The sequence below is a fragment of the Notechis scutatus genome, chromosome 16, assembly GCF_049901735.1.
Source record: "Notechis scutatus isolate UNSWTSFEM ecotype Mainland chromosome 16, rNotScu1.2, whole genome shotgun sequence".
Taxonomy (NCBI): Eukaryota; Metazoa; Chordata; class Lepidosauria; order Squamata; family Elapidae; genus Notechis; species Notechis scutatus.
In genome coordinates, this window is record NC_142024.1 from 7,148,633 (window position 1) to 7,174,823 (window position 26,191).

A 26,191-nucleotide genomic window follows, 5' to 3' on the forward strand; every position below is an offset into this window, starting at 1 on the left:
CAGAGTTACGACCTTTGCAGCAGTCCCATCTAAATTCAGAGCTAGAAGAATTTAAAGAAATCAGAATTTAAAGAAATCAATACACCCACATGGAAAATACGGAGGGCCTCCAAAGATTTTTGGACTTCTGCTGCCTAAGGTACAGGAACACCTGTGATGGGTCTTTTTCACTGACCTTTCTCTGTTGACTTCAACCATCTCCAACATCTCCATCCAACCTCCTTGACTAGCTTCTTCGGATGATCTTGCTCTCTCTTTCCATGTCTTGGAGAAATGATCAATGGGGTAAGCACTACAATATCAAGATGTTCTCCAGAGTTTAACCCAGCTCAAAAATATCTCAATAAAATTGCTCAGGGGCTGCCAAGCAAGCAGTGGCACATTCTCCCAAAAGTGGGATCTTGTAAAGCAGTGGTCCCCAACCTTTTTTATGCCGCGGCCCGGTACCGGCATCAGCTGGGCGCCGCCATCTTGTTTTGATGAAAAAGTGCTTCCGGTGAGCTCACTGGAAGCACTTTTCATCAAAACAAGATGGCGGCGCCTGCGTGAGCTTTTCCGGGTAGAAATGGCTTTCTACCCGGAAAGCTCACGAAGCTGCGCCGCCATCTTGTTTTGATGAAAAGTGCTTCCGGTGAGCTTTCTACCTGGAAAAGCTCACCGGAAGCACTTTTTCATCAAAACAAGATGGCGGCGCCCAGCAAACCAGCGGCCCGGTAGGATTTGTTCCACGGACCGGTGGTTGGGAACCCCTGTTGTAAAGAATAGGCTTCCTTCAATCTCCTCCTTTGGGGGTTTAGTTTGACTCCAATTATGGCTTGTCTCTTCCAACAGAAGAACAAGTAAAAACAAACAAACAAATGAGAACTCAAAAGTCCCACATTTCCACACCTCGTTCTTCGGCCATTTCTGTTCTAACAGAAAATTCTGCCTCCCTTTTGGAGGGATTAAGTTGTTTCTCAACACTCACTTTCCTAAAACTCTAAATGCTTCCAGAAACATCTTGACAGTTTTATACCTGACCGCTATTTTATTGTTTATTCTTCCTTGATAACTTACAACATTTTCAACTTATCATTTTGAAGAAAAGACGTATTACACACCTAGTCATTCCGCTGCCCCGTGAGTACTCAGGTGAAAAGCTGAGTTAATCCCTTGGGGGTATTCAATTGATTTGACCAACTCTCTCCAGAACTTGGCAGTGAACTGGACCCCACGATCTGAAACCTAGAGCTGCCTTTCCAGGCAATTCCATGACCTGTTTTCAGCCAGATCAGGAGTTAACAATCTGCATGGCAGATTTGTTCTAAAAATATTTGGCTATGCAACAGGATCATCTCTACTGTTAGGTCAGTACAGAAGGAAGGAGAAATTAAGACTGCAAAGTCTAAACAAACCCATCATTTATTTAAACATTTGAGAAATATAAAATAAAATGAAGGGGAAAAAACAAACAAAAGAGAAGGCCAAGACTAGGCTAAAACCTTTTTCCCATCTCATTTAACTTAAATTTGTTCTTGTCCCGCTGACCCCTTCTTCCCCTTGGTGAAGACAAGAAGCCAGCAGTTTTAAACGCAGACCTTTATCCCAAAAGCAAAACTTTTTTACTTAGCACAAAGACAGCCATTTCTTTGGTGAAAATGGAAGTACCGGTACCTTTTTTTCTTCTTCCTCTCCCATGGCAAATAAATCATCCCCCGTTACAATGATGGCGAAAGGGGAAAATGTCAGTCTGTCCCTCATAATGGGTTAGAACGACTTAGGCAATGAAGAAAGAGGAACATCTGGTAAAATGAATAAAACAGTAAAAGGGGGTACCAAACGTGGCTGAACGTACCAAAACAGGAAAAGAAGAAAATGTTTTGAAACAGCCCTGTGCAAAGGGAGTCGACATCATGATTTTTCTCAACTGCAAATTTAGCATCCAGTCAGCAGGTGCTGCCGGCCTTCCAACTTTCCCCAAGTGCCATCTATCCGTGGTGGGTTTCCATTTATTTATTTTTCCCCCCCTGGTTGATGGCTCATTGTTCTAACTCAAAGTTAGCAGGTAAAAAGGTGGCTGAACCCCATCGAGGGACGCCAATGATGGTGAAAGGGGAAAGAGCCGTGTGTAGCTTTTTCAAGGCACAACATTTCCATCCCACAAACACCAAATGGTGGACTAAGGCAGCTGCAAATTAAGTTCCCACAAGGCTGGAAACACATCATCCGCTTTTCTGGGAAACTGTGTGCAGTTTCCACAATCAGGGATCAAAGGGTGGGTTGCCTCTTAGGGGTTCAAAAGAAGGGGTCTGCAGTCATGCCGTTCCCCAGACTCAAAATATTCTAAGTGGTAGGGAGGCCTGACGCATCAGTCTCAGAACCAACCGCTCAGACGTCATTAAATGATCTGAAGAAATCCCTCTTTCGAAAGAGGAACTCAAAATTTCCACTTTCTAGGAAAGTGGATGCCAACCGAGGAAGAGAAAAAGATAAACAAGGATTTTTTTTTCCTCCAGTTTAAGTACCAGGATCAGAATTTAGCCTAGAGAGGGAGATTTCCCTCCAGCTATATGTTTCAAGGCAACAAGTTCACTTCACTTGTTTTTAAACCAGATCTGAAGCACCCTCCTGTGGTCAGCCTGCTAATCTCAGGACAACTTTCAAGGAAAACGTCCTACGAGTCTCCCTTCCCCCCAGATGCCCAACGAACCAGGTTGTGAGAAAGCAACGCTGTGCGTCACAAAGGAACACACAATGCCGCTTAGCGCCTGTGGCAACACGGAAAAACAGTGGCACAATCGCTCAAATCAATGGGAACTCTTGAACTCAGAGGCCTGACGCCCAATTATACCAAAGGAAATTACAAAAGGCACAGAAATTAAAATATATATATATATATATATAGTGCCTTCTTCGGGGACAAAACACAAAGCGTAGGCCACTCTTTGCAGTAGAAAAAAACAAGTTTGAATGATGGCTTACTGGTCCCAAACAGGTTTAAGAGGGGATGAACAAATGGACAAAATGCTGCTGAAATTGGCATCGGACTATGGTGACCGAAAAGAGACGAATTCTTCAATTTATCCTCCTCCACCACCACAAAAATAAGGGAAAAGAAACAAAAACAAAATACAAGGAAGCCACCTTGGGAGAAAAGGAAGGGGTGGAGGGAGCAGGGCACGGAAGAGTCCTAGGAACAGGTAGTGAAAACTTCAAATGGCGTATAAAAACCGATATCTCAGAAGTCTAACAAAACGCACGGAGGGGCGGCCCGCGGTCTCTTCGCCAACCGCCAATGGGGGCACTCGGCAGCTTGCCTGGTTGAGGAAAGAGTCACGTGCCCGGGTCAGAGGGTGCGTGGATTGTATTCTGGCAATTTCTTGATTTTCTCCTTTTCGGCTTCGCTCTCATCGCGGGCAATCGCCAAGGAGTGTGCGTAGCCCATGGCTACCTGTAAAAAAAAAAAAAAGAGACGGGATGGCTGGTTGGATCGCCCAAACCCCACTTCCCTTCGCGGGCGCCAAACGATCCGCACGACACCTTCGCGCAATCGTCGTGTTTGCGCATTAAACAAAGGCGCTGCAAGGCGTTAGGAGGCAGAGCTCCCCGAAGGCAGAGGCCGGGCGTTTTGCACGTTCTATAAAAGTGTTCGTCATACACGCAACGGTTGAGTCCCGCCAATATCCCTGCTCTTTATACAGTAGTTTGAATAGGCTCAACATGTGAGGAGATTGAAGTGTAATTATTAAATAAACCAATACACAGGTTTAGCTTTTCCCCGTCCTATCCCTCCCTTCTGGCTCCCACCCCCAGAAAAACCCCTACTTCCTCCTCTTGCACTCCCTGTGTTTCCTTCTCTTCCCACCAAAACCTCCTCCTTCATTCCATTCTTCCCTCCCCTCCCCACTACACACACACACACACACCTCTATCCATCTGTCTCTATCATACATACAATACATATATATATACACCTATCTTCTCTGTTTATATCTGTCTATCATCTATCCCCCTATCCCTCCCTCCTCCCACCCATTCATTCCTTTTTCTTTCTTTCTTTCCCTTTCTTTTCTCCCTCCCTCCCTCCCTCTCCTTCCTTCCTCTTTCTTTCTCCTCCCTCCCTCCCTCCCATCCATCCACCCACTCACAGACACTCTAATCCAGGGGTCCGCCGGTCCGCGGACCTACCGGGCGCGGAACAAGCCTACCGGGCGCTGGTTGCTGGCGCCGCCATCTTTTTGGTAAAAAGCTATTGTATCAAAAAGATGGGGCGCAGCTCGTGATGAAAGCCATTTCTCCGAAAAGTTTCCGTGACGCACCGGAAGTGTTTTCTAAAGATGGCGGCGCAGCTACGCCGAACCGGGTCGAAAGGTTGGGGATCCCCTCTAATCCGTTTACCTGTTCCGTGTAAATCCCATCCAGCGTTTCACCTCCTGAGCTGCGGTTGAAGACTTCGGTTTGTGATCTCCGTAACCCTGAAGAAAAACAAGAGAAGGAACCCAGCAGGCTCCGTCTGCGTGTCTGTCTGTCTCTCTCTCTCTCTCTCTCTGTTGTGCGTGTGTGCATGTACATACATACACACACACACACACAAAGCTAAACTTAGCACCTGCTTTCCCGGATTCTGAATGGAGAACAGCTGAGCTAACCAGACACCCACTCAGCTGGCACCAATAATTTTGTTATGGAAAAAATATCTGAAGTTGGGCAAATCAGCAAAATTTAAATAAGCAGATACGCAGGAGGCTGTCAGAAAAGGACTAATAAAGATTCACTGCACCAAATAAGATGAAGAGTCTCGGTGCGCCAGACCTCTCTCAGTAAATATCCAGATCAAAAGGATATTTTTTCTTTTAAAAAATGGAGCATATTTTCTTTTGTCAAAAGTCCTTCTTGTGCCAAAGGCTGGTTCTGAGATGCAGCCAAAACACCACCCCCAAAAAAGGGCTTAACAGACCCTCATCCAGCCACAGGGGGGGGGGGGGGGGGGGGGGGGGGGGGGGGGGGGGGGGGGGGGGGGGGGGGGGGGGGGGGGGGGGGGGGGGGCGGGCGGGGGGTGGGGGGGTGGGGGGGGGGGGGGGGGGGGGGGGGGGGGGGGGGGGGGGGGGGGGGGGGGGGGGGGGGGTGCTTTTTCTTTCTTTTTTTTTTTTTTTTTTTTCTTTCTCCCCCCCCGGCGCCCCTCCCCGGGGGCTTTTTTTGGGGTGTCCCCCCCCCCTGGGACTTTCTTTCTCCCTCTTTTCAGGGGAAAAAGGGTCTAAGCATGAGGGCAAAGGGTAACAAAGAGTCAGAAATAAATGCCTATCACTACATCTTGGCCCAGCGTACTCACTCAACTGGCAGCGATTCACTTAACGAACGTGGCCAGAAAAGTCATAAAACGTCTCACAGCCACATACCATTTGGGGCTCATCTGTGGTTGTAAAGTTGAGGACTATCTGTAATTTGGAACAGCCTTTTCAGAGAACAAAAGCTCCCCCCGTGTTAAAGAATCTACGCTTCTGGGAATTTTCCCATTTTCCAATCTGTTCTCCACATTTTCTAAGTGGGGGAAACTGGCAACTTCATAGAGAAATAAAAGAAAAAACCCTTTGCTGCTAAGTCAGGCCCATCACCAGCAAAACTGCCAAGCCACCATCTAACTGGCATCGGAGTGGTTGCTGTGATATGGGTGACAAATAAACGTATTATATAAATCAGCCAAACCACCCTCTTACCAGCTCCCCAAAGGTAGGAGAAGGTCCCCAGCTGATGGTGCTCTCATCCGCTGCCACTATGATGCTACTCTTCCTGAAAAGGAGGCAGAAAGTTACTGTAGAAGAGCTGCAGATGTAGAAAGTGGAGAGATGTTCTAAACGAAAGCACCCAGAAAACCCCAGCCAGCATAGCTAACCGCTGGATCAGGGGGAATTCTCCTGCAGGACCCAAGCTCTTCTTCCAGGACGAAAGAGGTAAATGAAGGAAAGCAGAAGAGAAGAATAAAATAGCTTCCTTACCCACAAGACAAACTACGGATTTTCCAGCCGCATAGATCCTGGACGGTTTTGGGGTACATCGTTGACTCTCGGGACGTGTTCGTTGCTCCCCAGAAAAACAGGCCTCCTGCAGCAGGCACCAAGGGGGAAAGAAACGTTTTGAAAACTGTCATGTTAAAACAGACAGCGATTTCCATGAGAGAGATAAAAACAGGCACTTCCTGGTGATGTCTAATTGACAGCAGGCCAAGCTTACCTGTTTCGCTGACCGCGAAAGAGCAGGTGTAGCCTGCGTAGATTTGCACAGCCCCGCGGCCAGGGAAGTCGAAAAGCTTCACTAACCGTGGCACCATCTCATCCCGCTGTTCCGCATGTCCTAATCGGCCGTAACCGCCAAATCCCCAGGAGAAGACCCGTTTCTGTGAGTCCAGGATGAGCTGGAGAATGACAGGAGGTTGTGAATTAAAATGTAGATTGAAGAGAAGGAGGAGTAAAGAGAGAAGAAGGAGAAGAGGTGATAGAGGAGGAGGAGGAAAGAAAGAGAAAGGAGGTGGTGGTGGAGGAGGAGGAGGAGGAGGAGGAGGAGGAGGAGGAGGAGGAGGAGGAAGAAGAAAGAAGAAGAAGAGGAGGAGGAGGAGGAAGAGGAGGAGGAGGAGGAAGAAGAGGAAGAAGGAGGAGGAGGAGGAGGAAGCTGAGATGAAATATTCTTCAACTCTGAAGTTTCATAAAAGATTCCAGAGTGATGGATTTTTCCAACTTTGGTTTAAAAAAAAAAAAAGGTTTTGGCCTCAAACTTTTATTCTTCATTTTGAAGGGTCCATTTTGAGGCAAGAATGCAATTCCAGCCATATCCTATTTAACCAGCAACATTTAAATGAGGTGTTTTGAAAACAGCAGAGAAAATGTTTTAAAGTTTAAACATTTGGAAACAGCAGAGAAAATATTTTAAAAGTTTTCTTCCTCATCTACTCCAACCTGCTGTGACGTTTCTTAACAGCAAGAAATAGTTTAAAAAGTAGCACACCGACCCAACTTTCCATCTTCTGTAACTCCCCGTTTTTCATCAGTCAAAGTTTGTCGCCGAACACAAACCACGCAGAGAACTAAACATCTTACCGTGTGATTTGCACCACACGCCACATCCCTCACAACGATGTTCGGGACCGGTAGGATCTGGCCATCTTTGGTCTTCTCGAGAAAGATGGCTACGCGACGGGGAACCAGCTCGCAGTCGTATTCTATCCTTTGGGCTCGGGCAATGAATTTCCCGTCGGAGTTGTGTCCTGTTGTGTGGCAGAAAGTTCGCATCTAAGGGGGCGTCCTTCAAAACTTTCTCTCCCCAAAGACATCCAAGGCTGTAGAAATTCCTACCTAGCTGTCCATATTCAGGACAACCGAACGAGTAAAGATTCCCTTTGCAATCCATAATCATGCTAAACTCTGCCCCGCAAGCTACCTTGGTAATCGGCTGGCCGTTGTACATGATCTAAAAGAGAACAAAAATAAAAATAAAAATAAAAAATGAGTTCAAGGACACTTTAGTCTGCTATTAGCACAAGCCTGTGTTAAATTTTGCCTTTTTAATACGCATCTCTTTGGCCAATTGGACCTTAAAAGTTCTTGAAAGAGAAGCTGGAACGTGAATGTTTCCAGTTGAGGGAGATGCGGTATTTTTTTACAATCTGAACTGGTAGTTCAAAGCAATGAGAAATGGGGGAAAGGGAGAAAAAGGTGAATTTGGAATATCATAACCAATGTTGCACGTTGAACTTTGCTTCTTGTACCTGCGTAGGGCTGGGAATGGCGTCGGTCTGGTTCCCCAATCCAAGTTGCCCCATCTTGTTTTCCCCGAAAGCAAAAACAGATCCATTCTCTAGAAGGAAAAGATTAAAAAAAAAAAAAGGCCCTTCTTATCCCACTCGGCCAAAACCTGCCCCAACCCAATAGAGAATGCAGCTTAATAGTTCCAATTTACGACCACAATTTGGTCACAAGTCACGAAAGCCACTAAGGAAGTCACCACATAATCCTGCCCGATTTTATGCCTTTTGTGGCAACTGTTAAGCAAACCCATTGCTTGCCATAGGGCTATTTTTGCTGGCAACTGCAAGATAATTCTGATTTCCAGCCCAAAAAACAAAAACAACGCCTGGACTTCAACTCCCAGAATTCATAGCTGACTGGGGAATTCTGGGAGTGGAAGTCCACACATCTTAAAACGACCCAGGTTAAAAAAAAAATACCGTTCTAAAATATCTTGGCAGAACTTTATAAGGAAAAGAAAAGGCACAGACACACAACCCAAGGCTCCAATACCTATGAGGGCCAGTGTGTGGTTGCGCCCACAAGCGGCCAACACGACTGTCTCACTGCTCAGCACTTCTATAGGCTTGGGGGCGTCGACTCGCTTGGTATCTCCATGGCCTAGCTGTCCTTTGTCGTTGCGTCCTGGGGAGACACACAGGGAAACACACCGTTTGTGTGTGCTCCGTGCATTTTTCCAAGGAGGTCTTGATAAGCTAAGACACACAGAAATGAAGCCATGGACTCACCCCAGCTCCACAGCTTCCCTTCCACGGTGATGAAGAGGCTGTGAGCGGCACACGGGCCCGAAATTACTGTCCGGATATGGATTCCTGAGAGACATCCGTACCTGTGTGGCCCCCACAGATTCTGGCCAAGGTTGCGATAAGCAGCTGCAAAGATTATTATTGTTAATTCAAATTTGGTATAGCCACCCAATTCTAATGGACTCCGGATCGCATATACAACCAAAAACGCTATATAAATGATTAAAACATACGACTACCCACACAGCCTGGACTAATCAGAAAAGGAAGATAAACGGTACCAGCTCCCACCGCAATAAAGGTAAAAGGTTCCCCTCTCACATACGTACTAGTCGTTCCCAGCTCTAGGGGGCGCTGCGCATCTCCATCACAAAGCCGAAGAAGAGCCAGCGCTATCCGAAGACGTCTCCGTGGTCATGTGGACGGCAGAACTAAACGCCGAAGGCGCACGGAGCGCTGTGACTTCCCACCCAAGGTGGTGCCTGTTTTTCTACTTGCATTTTCTACATGCTTTCGAACTGCCAGGTTGGCAGAAGCTGGGACAAGGAATGGGAGCTCACTCCGATACGTGGCGCTGGGGATTCGAACCGCAGAACTTTCTGATCAACAAGCTCAGCATCTTAGCCATTGAGCCACCTTTTTCCGCCCCAATATATGAATACAATGAAACCGGAACCTTTTTTTAAAAAAAAATATTCCTTGGCTCAGCCTTTTTAAATGCTTTCATGCAACTTATTAAGCTGGAACATTTTTAACCACAATTTGTTTCTTGCATAGCTGAATGGGTTGTATGGTGCCAGAGAACTGCTGCCAAGCACAGAAAAGTAGGAGAACAAAGGAAAATTTAAAAAAGTAAAATAAAATAAGGAAACAGGTGAATGAAATGAAAGATTGGGCCGCTGGGGAGGTCTCCTTTGTTGCTGAACGTGCTTTCTGGGTGGCTGTTCATAATTCAGACTTAGGTTCTTCTTTATATTTAAATTGTTTTTAAGAAGATGGCCAATTAAGATGGCCAATCAACCAATTAAGATTCTCTTTTGCTGCTTGGAAAAGTTAGAAGCACAACAATAAAAAGTGAACGTGCAAAATTTGTGTAAAGCAGAAAAAAATATCTGCCGGCTGTGGACTAAAACTTCCTCCATGCGCATTACGGAGTCCCAAGTGTTGTGTTTTTGCCCAGGAAATCCCAGAAATGGAACTTTTTCCTGGGTTCTCAGCAGGAGAGAACCAGAGGCTGGAAGCCTTGAAGTTAGTTCATGCATTTTTACATGCCCGCCTATTGTGCCTCCTTTGCCCTGCGCCAGCCAGACTCTGCCCCGTCTGCTGGTGCCTCCTGCTGAAGATTACAGCCTGAGCCCAGACTGCAAAACAAAAGGGACTTAGTCTAGCTTGGAGACTGCGACGTCAGCCCTGAGATAACAGCGGTGGTGGGATGCGAGCGGTGACTGCGGGGGCATTTCTCCTTTGAATGCGGACCCTGAAAAGAGATTTTTTTGCAAATGGAGCCTTGAGCTGCTGAGCTCCCTATAGAAGGGTTTGTACCTCAATGGAAGTGTCTGGTTTGGCACAGCGACCAAATAGGGCAGACTTCGACAGATAATTAGGAGTGCAGGGGAAAAAAGCTATCGCAACAAGCCTGCCTTCCATGGAGCATCTGCACACTGTACGCCATCGGAAAGAGGCTGAGAAAATATCTACAGACCCCCTTGCATCCTGGACATAATCTATTTCAACTTCTCCACTTAGGGCATGGCATGGCAAAACAATTTAAAACATATAGTTTCTTTCTCCGGTGCTACCACTCTGCTGAACACATAATTCTGACAGCAATATCTCATTTCTCATCTTCTCTACTATCTTCTCCTATTGGTATCTTATGATTTGTCAATTGTTTGTAACTAATCATTGTTAACTATGATTATGACCTATGACTTGCTCTCTCTATATCTATCTATCTATCTATCTATCTATCTATCTATCTATCTATCTATCTATCTATATCTATATCTATATATCTATATATCTCTATATCTATATATCTATATATTATACACACACACACACACACACACAGAGTGAGCTTATGTCCTGGAGACAAATTTCTTGTGTGTCCGATCATACTTGGCCAATAAATAATTTAATTCATTATTCATTATTCTAATTCTCATCCTTATGTTCGGGCTTAGTTTTTGGGGAGGAAAATAAGGGGGAAAAAAATTCTGCCTCTGCCTACCAGCATCCATCGGTATTCCTCTGGCTAGTGTCCTGTCAAGTGTGTGAGTTGAGGGCTGTTTGGAAACTGAAACAGTATTTGCTGTGTGAGCAAGGAGACTGGGCGTGGCTTAGCTCAACTGTTCTGTACTAAAGCTGGTTGTTGCTGTGAAATTAAAACTGAAACTCGTCTCCTCTGCTTGTGTTTTTGCATTTGGAACAGATTTCTTTTCAGGTGGGGAGGGGGAGTAGAACTCCTTAGCATCAGAGCGTGTTAATAATAATAATATAGGAAATACTAATGGCTCTGATGGTCATTTCGAAAAATCCTTTCTTAGCAAGGACCTAGAAGCCAAGAGGAACATACGTGCCACATTTCAACTTTGTAGGTTTTAGAGATCTGTAGATTGTGATGATGCATGAGTGGTTATTTCACTTATATATATATATATATAGGTTAGGAACTGCTGTTTTGGGTTTCCCAAACTCTCCACCACTTAAACTGGCCCAAATGATTTTAATTTCTTTTTGTTTAAAATAGTCTATTTTCTGGGTGGCTCCCTGTGCATTCTTGCCGTGTGTTTATTTAAACAGGGGAAGAAGAAAACATCATCAGGCTTTCCCATAGCTTACCAAAAAAGGGGTGCTTTATATTTCTTCTGGAATAAAAGTCTAATGGAGCCCATTAAAGGAACCCAGCCTAAAACAACAACAGCCACCCTTGTCTGAATCCAGTCACAGATCTTCGCTTAGACATAAGAGCAATCGGCCGCAGCCACAGGTGGCTGGAATAGTGGCCTTCCTCAACTGTGTTTCCATGCAGGAAGATCATTAAATCCAGAAAAATGACAAAAGCTTATTTACCTTGTTGTTTTGGGACTTCTTTCCGGCCAATCAAGTCCCAGTTGGTGGCTCCAAATATCAAAAGCTGTCCTTTATATTTCGAGCCTTCCAGTTTCTGAAAAGGAAGATAGATAGATAAATTTATTGTCATTGTGCTCAGAAACCTGAGAACAACGAAATAAGGTGCTCTTTCGCAACATGAAGAAAAACAAAGCATTTGATTTTAGGTGTGAGGACTATGTCAAGTCCCCGGAACCAGAAGAATCAGGAATTAAAAGCGGAAAGCTAAAAGCATGGGTCGAAATACCACAGCAGAAAACGGGAGAGTTTTAAGCACCCCTAGCAGACAAGATGCATCTTTTAGCCTTCGACAAAAATAAAGAGAACCCTGCATTTATTTAAGAAACACGGATAGCTATTTTTTTTAAACAGGTTTTTTTCCCCTAGTTTTATTATTTTATAATGTGACATACAAAAAGAATACAAAAGCAAGTATTAGGGAAATTAGGAGTGGAAAAAGAGACGTGGATAGTCTCTTCCGACTCCTTTGGTGCAGTTGAATAAGGTATTAAGATCTACCTTCAACTTTTTACTTTTTCGTAATAATAGAAACAAACCATTTCTGTAACAACAAATCTAATCGGTAAAACCCAAAATCAGAGTTTCATTATTTTCCACCTCAAGCACAAAGTCCAAGTAGAAATAAAAGAGGAAACATCCATAGCCGTTTTTACGAGTTTTTTAATTTGTGGAAAACTTGCTAGTGAAAGGCAGAAATTGGAGGAGGGTGGGGGGGTAAAACGGCAAAATTTCTGTGTTCACACAACTTTTCAACCATGACAAAAACCAGAGGGGATCAGATCCCAAAGAGAGAAGTTCCCATATTTGTAGTCTGGATGAAAATGAAAGGATGCAGCATTCAATAAATAATTTATTTTTTAAATAAAAAAAGCTAAAGCTTGCAAAAAAAAAAAGAAAGAAAAAAAAAAGCTAAAACTGGCCAACAACATGCTATTTAATCCTGCATTTCAGTCTGTAGTCTGTTCTGGAGAACTTTTTTATTTTTTTCTGTGGGTGGGGACAAACAATAGGGAGGAAGAGGTTGCTTTCATGAGTTTGGTCTTTTTAATGAATGAATTGAAACATCCTTCCTTTTCTTAGCACTCTGAAAAGGAAACCGCAGGCAGAAAAATGGGCGGAAGAGGACAGCACCAAATGCATCCAGCATAGAAGGGCTTCACCATGGCAGGAAGGAGGAGGTGGGCAATGTTCCCCATCTGGAAGACCCCTCTAGTCTAGCCCGTAAAGGGAGTCTGTATTCTCATTTGCAAACTCACAACCAGGAGTGGTATTCAGCCGGTTCGGACCAGTTCTGGCGTACCGGTAGTGGAAATTTCGACCAGTTCAGAGAACTGGCAAACACCACATCTGGTTGGCCCGATCCACCCACCCCCTGCTCTTTCCCTTCCTTTATTCCATTTATTTTTTTAGCTGAGCTGATTCACACAGCCAAACAGATTGCCGCGCCTCAGCTGAGCTCAAAAACAGCCCCGCGCGAGGACGATCTTTTGAGGGCGCGGAACCAGGAGCGTGCAATTTGGAATCCCGCCCCCGTGTACAACCCTAGACCCATTTCCCAGATAGGTTAAGACGGATCTTCCCCTTACAATGCGCTCCTTGGTGTGTTCGGGCTCGTTGACCACCACGGCGGCCTGGGGGGACTGCAAGCCGGGCGGGTTCTGTTGCTCTCGCCCTCCGGCCCGTGGCGCCTTCTTGCTTCCTCCGGGGGCGGACAGCAGCGGCAACACCAGCCCGTCCTGCTCGTCTCCGCTGCTGCCCCCGCCTCCGTTGTTGCTGCTACCGCTGCTGCTGCCCCCACCGCTTCGGTTCTTCTTCTTGGCGGTCAGCGGGCCCCCTCGGCCGGTGCTCGCCCGTTTGCGCGCTGTCCCTGTGCCGTTCCCTGAACTGGCTGCATCTGCCTTCCGGCGGGGCATCTTCGTAGCTTCCTATCCTCTGCTTCTCTTCTGCAAAAAAAAAAAGAAAGAAAGAAAAAAGTAAGATTACTAAGGAAAGAACGCAGAAAAAACAGCCGCCTTGCAAAAGGGTGCAAAAAAAACCCAGAGAAATGCAAAGAAACAGCAAGGAAATTCACCCTAAGTTTCCAAAATAAGATAAATGACAATAATTGTGTCTTCCCACAACCTCGTATCTGCTGCAAGGCTGTGAGTTTAGCATTTGCGCACCTTTTTATAAGGGTGTGCTTGTGAAAGAGGTATTTTATTATTCTACACAAAGGAGTTTGCTTAAGGGCACAATCTTGCATTTCATGGAAAATACCTGGATGCGTGCGCCTAAAATAACAAAAACCCATTACATTCAGCGGAATTTGCTCCCAAGGAGCAGATCAGAAGAGTAATAGTAGTATTAACTTAATTAACCTGTCTTTTTCAACTTTTTACAGGTATGGACTTCAACTCCCAAGATACCCTAGTCAGCCATGTTGGCTGAGGAACTCTGGGAGTTGAAGTCCGCACATCTTGAAGTGGCTTAAGTTTGAAATAGACTTGCATTCATCCTAACATGGAAGTACTTTTACACAAAAAAAGCAGCTGAAAATTGAAGTAGAAAGCAAAAGTGCCCGATCTCAGGTATGTTCCTCCTTTCCCAGCTGCTAAAAAAAAATCAATTTATAGCTGACCAAGCAGGGGATTTTTCTCCCTCCTGGCAGGAGATCATCCCAAAATAAATGACAATAAAATAGAATATAAAGGCAGAAGTGACCCAAGCTGTAAAAAAGACCAAAGGGAAGAAAAATATTTGATTTTTTTTCCCTCCTACATTTTTTTCCCCGTTTCCCCTTAAAAATGAGGAAGTTTGCACAACTAACAGAAAAAAAAAAGCTCCCTCACAAATAATAAAAAGTCATTATTTAAAAATGATTCTTCCCTCACAAGGGATGGGAGAAGAAATAAGGAAAAAAGAAAAAAGAAAAAAAAAGTGGAAGATGAGAAGAGGAAAGGAAAAGAAATACAAAACAAAAAGAATTAAAAAAAAAAAAGTTCCCACGCTCTTCCTGTTCTCCAAAAGTCTTTTGAGGCCCAGGAAGACCCTTCCCCAAATCCCACTCAAACCTCTGAAGTCGGGGGTAAAGACAGGCTTGTCTTCAGCCCCCTCCTCAGATAAGGCCCAAAGCCCTACAGATGGGCACCTTCAGCCCCTCAACAAGCCAAGATGCAGCCCCAGAGAACCAAACTGGAACTAGCCAGGATTAGAAAACTTGGCTGGCTTGGCTGAAGAAACTTCCAACCAAAGTAGAAGTAGCTATAGTTAAAACCCTGGCTCTCTGCTGAACCAAGACATGAACTCAGTTAACCCAAATCTGGGTGGGCTTGACCCCCTAAAATGTCCCTAGGAAGGGCAGCCCCCCCCAAAAAAAGAGGGGGTCGGAGGAGGGCTGTTGGGAGAAAGAGAAATAAATCAATCAGGGTTAGTTTTTAAAGGGACCCCCCCCATAAAAAGCTCATCAGGGTTGGAAACCCAATTTGGTGGGGCCTGGAGAGAACTCCCCCCCAAAAAGGGTGAAGGGGCAGGAACATGGACCAAAATGAGCAATTTAATTAGGAAAAGTTGCATTTTTACTGCAAAAAATATTCCTTCCTGTCTACCCCTCAGAAAAAACCACCTTTAGGGGCAAGAAATCTTAATGATACAAACTGAGATGTCCCCCTCCCCGGATCTATTTTCCCCTTCAAGCCAGGTTAAGGCTGGGGGTGGTGGTGCAGGGCCACGAAGCCCCTCCCTCCCCCCCAGAGGAAAGGAGGCCACCAGGTGAAGCTGCTTATCTCCCCTCTTTCTAACCCAGGCCAAAAAACAGGGAGATTTCTCTCCCGCTAACCCTTTTTTTATTTGGGGGTGTGTGTGTGAAAAAACAGGACCCTAAAAGGAGCCCCCACTTTAAAAGTTCGTTCCTCGCTGCCAAAACTTCTCAGGGCTGCAAACGGGGTGCAGGCTGAAGATATTGGGAGGGGAAAGACCCCCCCATCTTCCAGACCCTAACCCCCCTCCTCCTCTCTCCTTGCCACTCCCCAAAGAAACCCCCTCCCCCATTTTCAACATCAGGGAGACTTAAAGGCAGTTTCTAAGGGGAGGGTCTGTCTCCTCCTTTCTCGTGTCCTCCCCCCGCGTCTCTCCTGAAGACCCCTCCCCTCCTCCAAACCCTTTTCTGCTGCTACTTTCCCCCTCCCCAAGTTTTCTTTCCCTCCCCCTCCAAAAAAAAAAAAAAAAAAGGTACCGAATCGCTCTCATCCCTCCATGCACAGACAGGGAATTTTAGGAATTGTTACTTTTTTTTTCTTTTTGCAAAACTTAAAATCAGAATTGCAAACTTTCTCACGAGGAAGGAAGGAAAGAAGAGTTTTTTTTAAAAAAAAAAAAAGTTTAAAAAAAGAAAAGGAAAAAAAGGAGGATTTGGGCACCGGACCCTCTTCCTCCTCCTCCTCCCCTCCCCACCAAGCCAGCCGCCGAACAAAGGCGAGGGGAGCCGAATCGCGTCGCCATCCCTCCCCCACGTCCGGACACGCGTCTGGGACTGCACGCAACCCACTTTGCCCCCCCACAAAACCCCGTACAATGCGCGAAGTCCCAGCAAAAATAAAAAATCCCCCTCCCCGCATTTTTGCAAGGGAAGCCCCGCATGCAAAAGTCCCCCCAGCTCGCCTTTGAAGCCCCCAAACAGGCGGCTTTTTTTTTTTGCAAAAGCAGGTAATTTTGCACAAAACGCGACCCTCCAACCTCTTCCCCCCTCCCGGTGGGGACTTTTCCGCCAATGCAAAAACATTTCTCTTCGGAACCCCCCTTCTCCTTCCAAACCAGACGCCCCTGCCCTTCTTATTTCCCCCCTTCCTTCCTTCCTCTTTTCATTCTTTCTTTTTCCCCCCTTTTCAAACCCACCTCTCCTCTTCTTGACTTTATTTTTTTTTGGGTGGGGGAGGAGGAGGCTGGGCCTTTGCCCCGAGACTCTCCAATATAACCTCCTCCTCCTCCTCTTCCTCCTCCGTCTGTTTCCCTCCCCCACGAAGACGCCTTCCTGGCCTTAAAAAAAAAAAAAAAAAAGGAAAAAGAGAAAAAAAATCCGCCTTGCACCTGCCTTCTTCTCCCCCCGTTTTTGCAAAAATCTATAAAGAAACCCCAAGAAGGAGGGGGAAAAAAATGGAAACAAACTTTGCAAGATCTGGAGACGTCTTCTGGAGGGGTGGGCTGCTTTATTTGGCCTCTGGAAGGGGGGAAAAAGGAGGGGGGGGGGCTTCTTTGCTAAATTACGATCCTCAGTGCAAGTTGAGAATTAGGAGGAAACCCCCCCTTTGCAGCGTCCCTTTTTAACAACCCCCCCCGCCCCGTTTGCTCTGTCTGCCTCCTTTTTTTATTGATTTTGAACAATGGGACCTCTGTCTGTCTCCGATTAAACCACGTGGATCCGCCTTCCTTCCCCTTTTTTTTTTTAAATTCACCCCCCCTCCGTAGTCTTTCTCTGCCCCCCCTCCTCCTTCCGTCAATCTTGCAAAAAAAAAAAGAAAGAAAGAAAGAAAGAAAGAAAGAAAACACGTCGCCAACTTTCACCTTCCTGCCAACTGCAGCGTGGATCAAATTGCAAAGCTGGGTTGCAAATGCAAAAGTCAGCCCCAAATATGTTGCTTTTTTTTTTTTTTTTTGGGAGGGGGGTGGCAAGCCAAGCTTTGAAATCTTTTTTTTTTAATGTTTTGCACTACTTCCTGTGAAGGGGGGGGGGGATGATAGAGGGAAAAAAAAAAAAACGGCTTTGGCAGAGCCCACCCACCCGATAGACTTAAAATATAAATAGGCGCCGCCAGTACAAAACAGAAACACATGTACGGGCAGGAAAAGGAGAGAAATTCGGGATTGGAGTTTGTCTGGAAAGGGGCCCCGCTCGCCTCTGCGCAGCACCCCCTGAAGGACAGGATGACTCCGGTAAGGAGAAAATATGATCCTTTTAAAAAATTATTATTATTATTATTGTTGTTGTAGTTTTGCAAAAACTGCGAAAATATGATCCTTTTTAAAAAATTATTATTATTGTTGTAGTTTTGCAAAAACTGCGAAAATATGATCCTTTTAAAAAATTATTATTATTATTGTTGTAGTTTTGCAAAAACTGCGAAAATATGATCCTTTAAAAAAATTATTATTATTATTGTTGTAAGTTTTGCAAAAACGGCGATTTTGCAATCAGCAAAACGGGCAATTTTTTTTTTTTACAAGGAAAAACCAGTGGTTTATTTTATCAGGGCAATGAAGCCAGTTTCTGGATTACACAGAATTCATGGTGTGTGTGTGTGGGGGGGGTTGGAGCGTTAAAAGAAATAGTGCACACTTTTGGTGGGCACACAGCAAAAAGGGAAGGGAGGAGGCAGAATGGCAAAGTTTGGACACACACACACACACCCAGGGGAAAAAGAAAATTTGCAAACTTAAGAGATTTCGCAGAATTCCTCGGCAAGGTTTTCCCACCGTGGCCACCCTCTTCCCCTGTTGAATTGAGAAGTTTTGCTCTTTCAATCCTACCCTTTTTCTCCCATCACAGGAACTGCACCGCTGGCCACATCTCCAAACCCGCTTCTCTCCCGGCCCCGAGATCGAGGTCTCGTTGGGGCCCACAGACAGGTGCGGGAGTGAGTGATTCCCACAGAACCAGTTAAAACCAGTTGCAGAAGGGATGCTGGGAAGGAGGAGAAAAGATACCTTTCGCTGGAGCGTTCCAAGCCTCCGCGGCAGAAATCCCTCAGGTGCTGCCTTCACCTGGGTTCAAATATAATGAGCCGTTCTGTGTTGCACGGAAGCTGTCTCAACTTGTCCTAATTGCTTGGGACGCCTCTTGGGTGTGTCTGGAGTCTTTTATTTTTTTTTGCTCCAAGCACAAAGTCAAATTGGACTTTTTCATGGGGAAAACGTGTACTTAAATAATTGCTAGATCAGATCTGGTCTGATTCTTATGGATTTCTCCACCCTGTCCTAACTTGGCTGTCTCCATACAGTCCTCGACTTAACGGCCAGAATTGAATTGAAGCGAGAAACTTGTGAGTTTTGCCCCAAATGTATGACCTCTTGCCACAGCTGCTAAGTGAATCAGTTGTTCAGTGTATAACTTGGTGGTTGTTGTTTTTTTAACTCAATTTTTTATTTTTATAACATAAACAACAAATAAAATGATCTTTCATTTATACGGTGTGTCCTCTGGGTCCGTATGTTTTGTGCACATATTAATATTTGTATACATTTTTTGCTAAATTTACATTCATATTGTAATCTATCCCGCATTACGTATCATAATATAGCATTGTTACAAGTGTCATTTAATTTCTCACTTTATTTTTCCAACCATCTATAAAAAAAATCCCCAAATCTTATAAATACTCCTTTCTTGTTCTCTAATTGCCAGTGTTAACTTACTCATTTCTGCACATTACATTATTTTCTTAATTACCTCCTCCTCCATCGGTGCTTTTTCATTTTTTTCCAATTTTGAGCAAATTGGTTCTTAAGCAAATCTGGTTAAGTTTGTTTGTCAGGAGGTTGTAAAAGAGGGATCGCATGACCCCCAGGACACTGCAACCGTCATAAATATGAATAGAATAGAATTCTTTATTGGCCAAGTGTGATTGGACACACAAGGAATTTGTCTTTGGTGCAAACGCTCTCAGTGTACATAAAAGAAAAGATACATTCGTTGAGAATCAAGAATCATCAGGTACAATATTTAATGATAATCATAGGGAACAATAAGCAATCAAGTCATACTAGGAAACAGTCCATATAAATCGCAAGGATACAAGCAACAAAGTTACAGTCAATAGAATAGAATAGAATAGAATAGAATAGAATAGAATAGAATAGAATAGAATAGAACAGAACAGAATAGAGAACAGGTTTGAATCGGCTAGAATAGAATAGAATATAGAATAGAATATAGAATAGAATATAGAATAGGCTAGAATAGAATAGAATAGAACAGAACAGAATAGAATTCTTTATTGGCCAAGTGTGATTGAACACACAAAGAATTTGTCTTGGTGCAAATACTCTCAGTAGACGTAAAAGAAAAGATATATTCGTCAAGAGTCAAGAATCTTCAGGTACAAAAATTAATAATAGTCATAGGGTACAATAATCAATCAAATCATACCAGGAAACAGTCCATATAAATTGTAAGGATACAAGCGACAAAGTTAACAGTCATATAATCACAAGTGGGAGGGGATGAGTGGTAATTAGTAGTGCAGACTTTGTAAATTGAAACCGGCTGCCAAGCGTCTGAACTTGGATCATGTCACGGGGGGAGGGGAGGCAGCAATGGATGTAAGTTTGAAAAATGATCATAAATCACTTTTTTCCATGTAAGTGCGAGCAGTCACTAAATGAATTGTTGTCGGTCAAGAAGCTCCTGTTTGCCAGTTAGATTTACGAAATAGAGTCAGGTACCTGGATGCACAATGGACATACAACAGGTAGTCTTCCCCTTACAATAGTTCGCTTTAAGTGACCATTCAAAGTTACAACGGCGCTGAAAAAAGTGACTTACGACCGTTTTTTCCTCACTTAACGGCCATTGCAGCATCCCTGTGGTCAGGTGATCAAAATTCAGATGCTTGGCTACTGACTCGCATTTATGACGATTATAGTGTCCCAGGGTCTTGTGACCCCCTTTTGCGACCTTCTGACAAAGTCAAAGGGGAAGCCAGATTCGCTTAACAACCGGGTGACTGACTTAACAACCGCAGTGATTCGCTTAACGACTGTGGCATGAAAATTCATAAAATGGGGCAAAACCCACTTAACAAAATGTCTCAGCCACAGAAACGTTGGGCTCAATGTTGGTCATAATTCGAGGACTATCTATCTGGCTCAGAACAACATACACTAGCAGACTTCTCATTAAATTCGACGTTGGAGTGGAATTCTGGGAGTTGAAGTCCATGTTTTAAGCTGAGGAATTCTGGGAGTTGAAGTCCATGTTTAAGCTGAGGAATTCTGGGAGTTGAAGTCCATGTTTAAGCTGAGGAATTCTGGGAGTTGAAGTCCATGTTTTAAGCTGAAGAATTCTGGGAGTTGAAGTCCATGTTTAAGCTGAGGAATTCTGGGAGTTGAAGTCCATGTTTAAGCTGAGGAATTCTGGGAGTTGAAGTCCATGTTTTAAGCTGAAGAATTCTGGGAGTTGAAGTCCATGTTTAAGCTGAGGAATTCTGGGAGTTGAAGTCCATGGTTAAGCTGAGGAATTCTGGGAGTTGAAGTCCATGTTTTAAGCCCGGGGAATTCTGGGAGTTGAAGTCCATCCATCTTAAAAGTGGCCAACTTTGAAAACACAGGTGAAAACTCAGCTCTCTGGAGAAGTTTTTAATGGCGGGAAAGATGGAAGGAAGGAGAAGGAAAGGGTGACCTAATCCACCAATGATTTATTCATTCTAGTATTTGAGTTTTAATTGAAGAAAAACTTTTCTCAGTTTAGTTTTTATTACGTTTTATCAACACTTGAAATGGTTGCAAAAACAGGCACTGAATGGTCCTTCCCTTTCTTTTGATCGTCCACAGGTAAAGCTTTTTATTTCATAATGCAATAACTACAGTTGAAGATCTAGGTAAAATACATGGCAAAATTTGCAGTCACTTAAAATGCATTTTTTTTTCTCTCTGAGAAACTTTCTGCACTGCTCCCCAACCACCAGCAGGGGGCACACAGGCCCTTTGTCTTCCTGTAAGTGAAACCAGATTTGACTCAAGCCCCTTCTGCCCCCCCCCCCCCCAATATTATTAGTGTGACATATTTTTATGAAAGATCCTGAAACGTTACCGGAACGCTTTCATCATCTCGGGCTGGCAGAAGACGAGACATGTGCTGAGTTGATTTAACTTTTTGGGTTGTTTTTTTTTTCAACCACCCAAATCCCTTTTTCAGGGCGGAAGTGATAAGTATTTTGCAAGAACAGATGTTTCGCACCCCTGGCCTTGTTGGAAAATCTCAGAAAATCTTTGCTTTTTTTTTTTTTTTTTTTGCAGAAAGCCCTAACATTCGTTCAAGGCGGGGGGGGGGATTTCCAGACTGCAAACCAGTCATCCTTTTTTTGTTCCTCGTTTGTGTGAATTCCAGCCACGTGGTGTGATCTGATTCTGGGGCTCTTACCCCAACCTTAATAACCCCCAAATTGGTTGGACTGCAACTCCCATCATGCACCGACTAGCAGGAGGGGAGGGCAGGTGAAACAAATTTGCAGCCAAATGCCTTTCAGGAATTGAAATAAGAAAAAACAAACAAAAAACAAATCCTTGAAAAGCCTTTACAACTTATTTTGGCAAGAGGAGACTTCCTCATATATTTCTTTCAGAGCTTGGATTGCAGGATCGCTGCTGTATTTCGAACTGAGGAAGTATGGAGGAGAAGTCCTTGATTCAGAAGAAAACCATTATGTCACTAGTTCCTTCACTTTGACTTATGAGAACAGCTCATATTTAGAAACAAGGCAGTCTAAAACAAGGTCTCTTTGGCGTGAAAACTTGAAACATCCTTCATCCTGATTAGGCAATTTTGGTTAAGAAAATTCTATCTTTTTCTGGACTGCCTCAAACTTCCAACTTTTTCCGCTGTGTACGAATTTCCAGAACCAAGTCAAGATTTAACTAATTAAGGCTGTGATGGAGAAAGGCAGAATTTGAGGAATTATTGAATCTGTCATCTGTACCTCTATAACTGTCTGGTTTTGGTTCTGCAACCCAAAAAGACAGACACAGACTTCAGAGGAAAATTAGGACTGCAGAAAAAAAACAATGGCTACCAACCTGCCTTCCATCAAGGACCTGTATCCTGCACGAGTCAAAAAGAGGGCTGTGAAAATATCTAGAGACCCCTCACATCCCGGACATAAACTTTTTCAACTCCTACCCTCAAAACAACACTATAGAGCCCTGCACACCAGAACAACTAGACACAAGGACAGTTTTTCCCCGAACGCCATCACTCTGCTAAACAACTAACTTCCACAACACTCTAATAATTTACTAAGACTGTATTACTATTCTTCTCATCCTTCGTAGTATTCTTCCCGCTTATGACTTTAAGTATGATTTTATGCTTATTAGTAACCTATGACTCTCACTAAATGTTGTATCTTATGATTCTTAATGAATGTGTTTTACTTTTTTCTTTATGTACACTGAGAGCCTATGCACCAAAGATAAATTCCTTGTGTGTCCAATCACACTTGGCCAATAAATAATTCTATTCTATTCTATTCTATTCTATTCTATTCTATTCTATTCTATTCTATTCTATTCTTCTTTCATTCCATTCCATTCCATTCCATTCCATTCCATTCCATTCCATTCCATTCTATTCTTTCATTCTATTCTATTCTGGGGCGTGCATGCACCAACGTGCTACCTATTGTTTCTCTTATTCTTTTATTTTTCTTATATGTACCCATTTCATATATTCACAACTATGTATACATTTACTTATTATCTTGTAAACAATTGACAAATCAAATAAATAAATAAAATAAATAAATAAATATTGTTCTATTTGTCAGGATTCTGGCACTTAAACCCATTTAAATCATGAGTCTCGAGCCAAACTTCAAAAGGATTTATTGGGAGTTAACATGTCCGGCACTGCCTGGGTGTAGCCGACTCTGAGACACACAATTCATTGTCACCCTTGACCCTGGTTTCCCCCCCACTCCACCCCCTGGGTGTATCGTAATAATAAGGGCAATATTAGTCTGTGCAGAGATGGACGGATGAACTTTAGAAATCAAAAATAAGGGCGGGACAGAGTATTATAAAGCCTGGAATAAAATATATGAATGGCTAGGGTCAACAAAAAAAGAAAAAGGGTTGATGCTTTATAGGAATGAAAATTAAAAGTTTTGTAAACCAAAGAGAATGGAATATAATGGACAAATACGAGATGATACGGATGCAGGAGTATAAAAGACAATTGCGAATATGTATATAATTGTAGATAAATGTAAATAGAAACAATATGCAGTTAGCACTGTACTAATAACATAAGGCAAAAAGGAAATTAACTGTTATGTGTATCTCTATAGTATAGCTCGATGTTGGCGAACCAATGGCACGCGTGGCACAAGTGGTACGCAGAGCCATTTGTGCTGGCACACGAGCCGCAGGCAAACTTATCTATAGGAAAAATAGGCACAGCTGATTTTTTTTTCTGGTTGGTTTGAGGCCTTTTTCAGCTCCCAGAGGCTTGGAAAAAGCCTCTACAAGGCTTGCAAGGCTGAATGATAGGCCAAGTTTCATCACTTCCTGTAATACCGGAAGTGACGAAGTGGGCCTATCATTCGGCCTGAAAAGCCTCGCAGAGGTTTTTTTCCAAGCCTCTGGGAGGCCAAAAAAGACCTCAAACCAGCCCAAAAATCAGCGGTGAGGCGCAGTGCAGGTAAGGGGGGGGGGAATTGCATGCACATGTGCAGGGGCGTGGGGAGGGGGGGGCACGCATTGCATTCTGGGTGCTGACACGAGAGTTTTTTTTGGCACAGGAGCCCAAAGAAGGTTAGCCACTGCTAACTGCTATAGCTTGGATGGCCAAGAAAGTCGCACTGTGTTCAATGGTTTTTAATGTTTATTCAATAAAATTTATTAATTAAAAAAAAAAAAGATTTCCACCCCTTTGCTTTAGATCAGCGTTTCTCAACCTTTGTCGTTTTAATTTTAATGCTTAAGAGGTTATGGACTTCATTAAGAACTCCACACCTCTTAAACTTGAACTTGAGACCGTACTCCCAAAAAAATGCCATGTACAGGTAATCCTTGACTTACAATGGTTCGTTTAGTGACTGTTCAAAGTCATCACAGCACTGGAAAAAACCTGACTTACAACTGTTTTCATATTTACGACTGTTGCGGTATCTTCACGACCACGTGATCAAAACTCAAATGCTTGGCAGCCGACTCATATTTATGACAGTCACAGGTTCGTGTGATCCCTTTTTGTGATCTTAGGACCATGTTTCACACTTACGACTATTGCAGCATCCCCGGGGTCACATCATCAGAATTCAGATGCTTGGCAACTGACTCACATTTATGACGATCGCAGTGTCCTGGGGTCTCGTGACCCCCTTTTGCGACCTTCTGACTAGCAAAGCCAACGGGGAAGCCAGATTTACTTAATGACCCCGTGACTGCAATGATTCACTTAACAACGGTGGCAAGAGAGGCCATTAAATGGGGACAAAACTCACTTAGCAAATGTCTCACTTAGTAACAGGAATTTTGGGCTCATTTGTGGTGGTAAGTCTTGGACTGCTGTAGCTGAAAAGTATAAAAAACACAAAAGGGTGGAAGATTAAAAAGAATTGGCAGTAGAAATAAACTTCTGGATGGCAAGGCTCCAAATGAGCACTAGATGGCACCCGTGAGCCACTTTTCCTGCAAAACATCTTACATGAAACCAGAGTCCTGCCTTTGCAAAGGGTGGATCTTGACCCTGGGGCAGCTGAGTCAGAGGCAAGTTAAGTTCCTCCCAACAGGTGAAGGTGGAATTTATGGGAAGTTACCTGTGCTGTTTCTTCCATAGAACTGCGCAGTGTTACCTGCCTCGCTTGGATTTCGGTCTCAGGTGAGGAGAAGGGCAGCCGACAAACCCAGGACGCAGCAGCTGCTACTCTGCTCAAAGGCAACTGGACTCATTGAGGACAACAGAGAGTCAACAAACAGGTTTATAAATCCTTTAATTTGTTTTTACATGTTTGGTTTGAAGTCATTAGTCAAAGCAAAGAACGAGTGCAATTTAATTTAGCTTCCTCTCTAGGTTTCTTTCCTGCCCGTCTTAAAACTAGTTCTACTTATAAGCTGGTCACTGATTTTTTTTCATGCTCCCTTCTGAATAGCCAGGTAGAAAAGGAAATAATCTGTTTTTTTTCCCCTCTGATTCAGAAGTGGAGTTTTAAACTCTGCTCTTCTTTCTGTCACATGAAACCTGAATTTCGGATGCTGCCTTGCATGGAACTGAAATACTACATTTGGCCCAGGGTGTTGCATGCTCCGAGGTCAGAAGCTCACCCAGGATTTAATCACAAAAACAATGTTTTCCCCCCAAACTTTAGATCCAAAAATAATAATAATTGACCTTCTGCCTACAAAGCCTGCACTGCCTCTGAACTGCACCTCTTTATAAAAAGGAAGTCATTGCAATAGTTTAATCTAACGTCACGTCTGCAGCGTTGGTTAAAGAGGTAGGGTTGCAACAGGTGAGCAATGACCTTGTCTCGTAAGGTAGACCCAGGGTGACGTCAGCAGATGAGGCGTGCATTTGCACAATGAGGTCATCAGCACGCTTCCCCCCCCAAATTTCTCTCTCTACCCCCGCCGCGTGAATTTGAATAAATAGCTTGCAGAAAACTACAGGTAGCCCTCAACTCACAGTTGAGCCCTAAATTTATGTTCTTAAGTGAGTTTTGCCTCCATTTAACGGGTTTTCTTGCCACGGTTGGATGAAGAACGGTTGCAGGAACTGGGTATGTCTAGTGTTTAATGAAAAGAAGGACCAGGGCAGACAGGATAGCAGTCTTCCAACATCTCAGGGGC

At 43.9% G+C, this 26,191-nt stretch overlaps 1 protein-coding gene and 1 long non-coding RNA gene across 2 annotated transcripts in view; both read right to left on the reverse strand.

Annotated features, from left to right (window-relative positions):
* The window catches only part of LOC148129416 (uncharacterized), a 55,575-nt gene extending 53,418 nt beyond the window's left edge, over positions 1-2,157 (reverse strand). Inside the window, exon 1 of the long non-coding RNA XR_015745521.1 lies at positions 1,101-2,157. This is a non-coding gene — a long non-coding RNA (uncharacterized LOC148129416). The remainder of the gene's footprint in view (positions 1-1,100) is intronic.
* Positions 2,158-2,167: 10 nt separating this feature from the next.
* Positions 2,168-17,296, reverse strand: RCC2 (regulator of chromosome condensation 2). The gene is given in 14 exon segments (XM_087944792.1): positions 2,168-3,430; positions 4,378-4,406; positions 4,409-4,454; positions 5,694-5,766; positions 5,973-6,078; positions 6,208-6,388; positions 7,068-7,234; positions 7,323-7,437; positions 7,736-7,824; positions 8,268-8,399; positions 8,504-8,647; positions 11,597-11,690; positions 13,243-13,599; positions 17,192-17,296. Coding segments are annotated over 13 exon segments (1,608 nt in total). The 5' UTR covers positions 13,570-13,599; positions 17,192-17,296; the 3' UTR covers positions 2,168-3,325.
* Between the last annotated feature and the right edge of the window lie 8,895 nt (positions 17,297-26,191).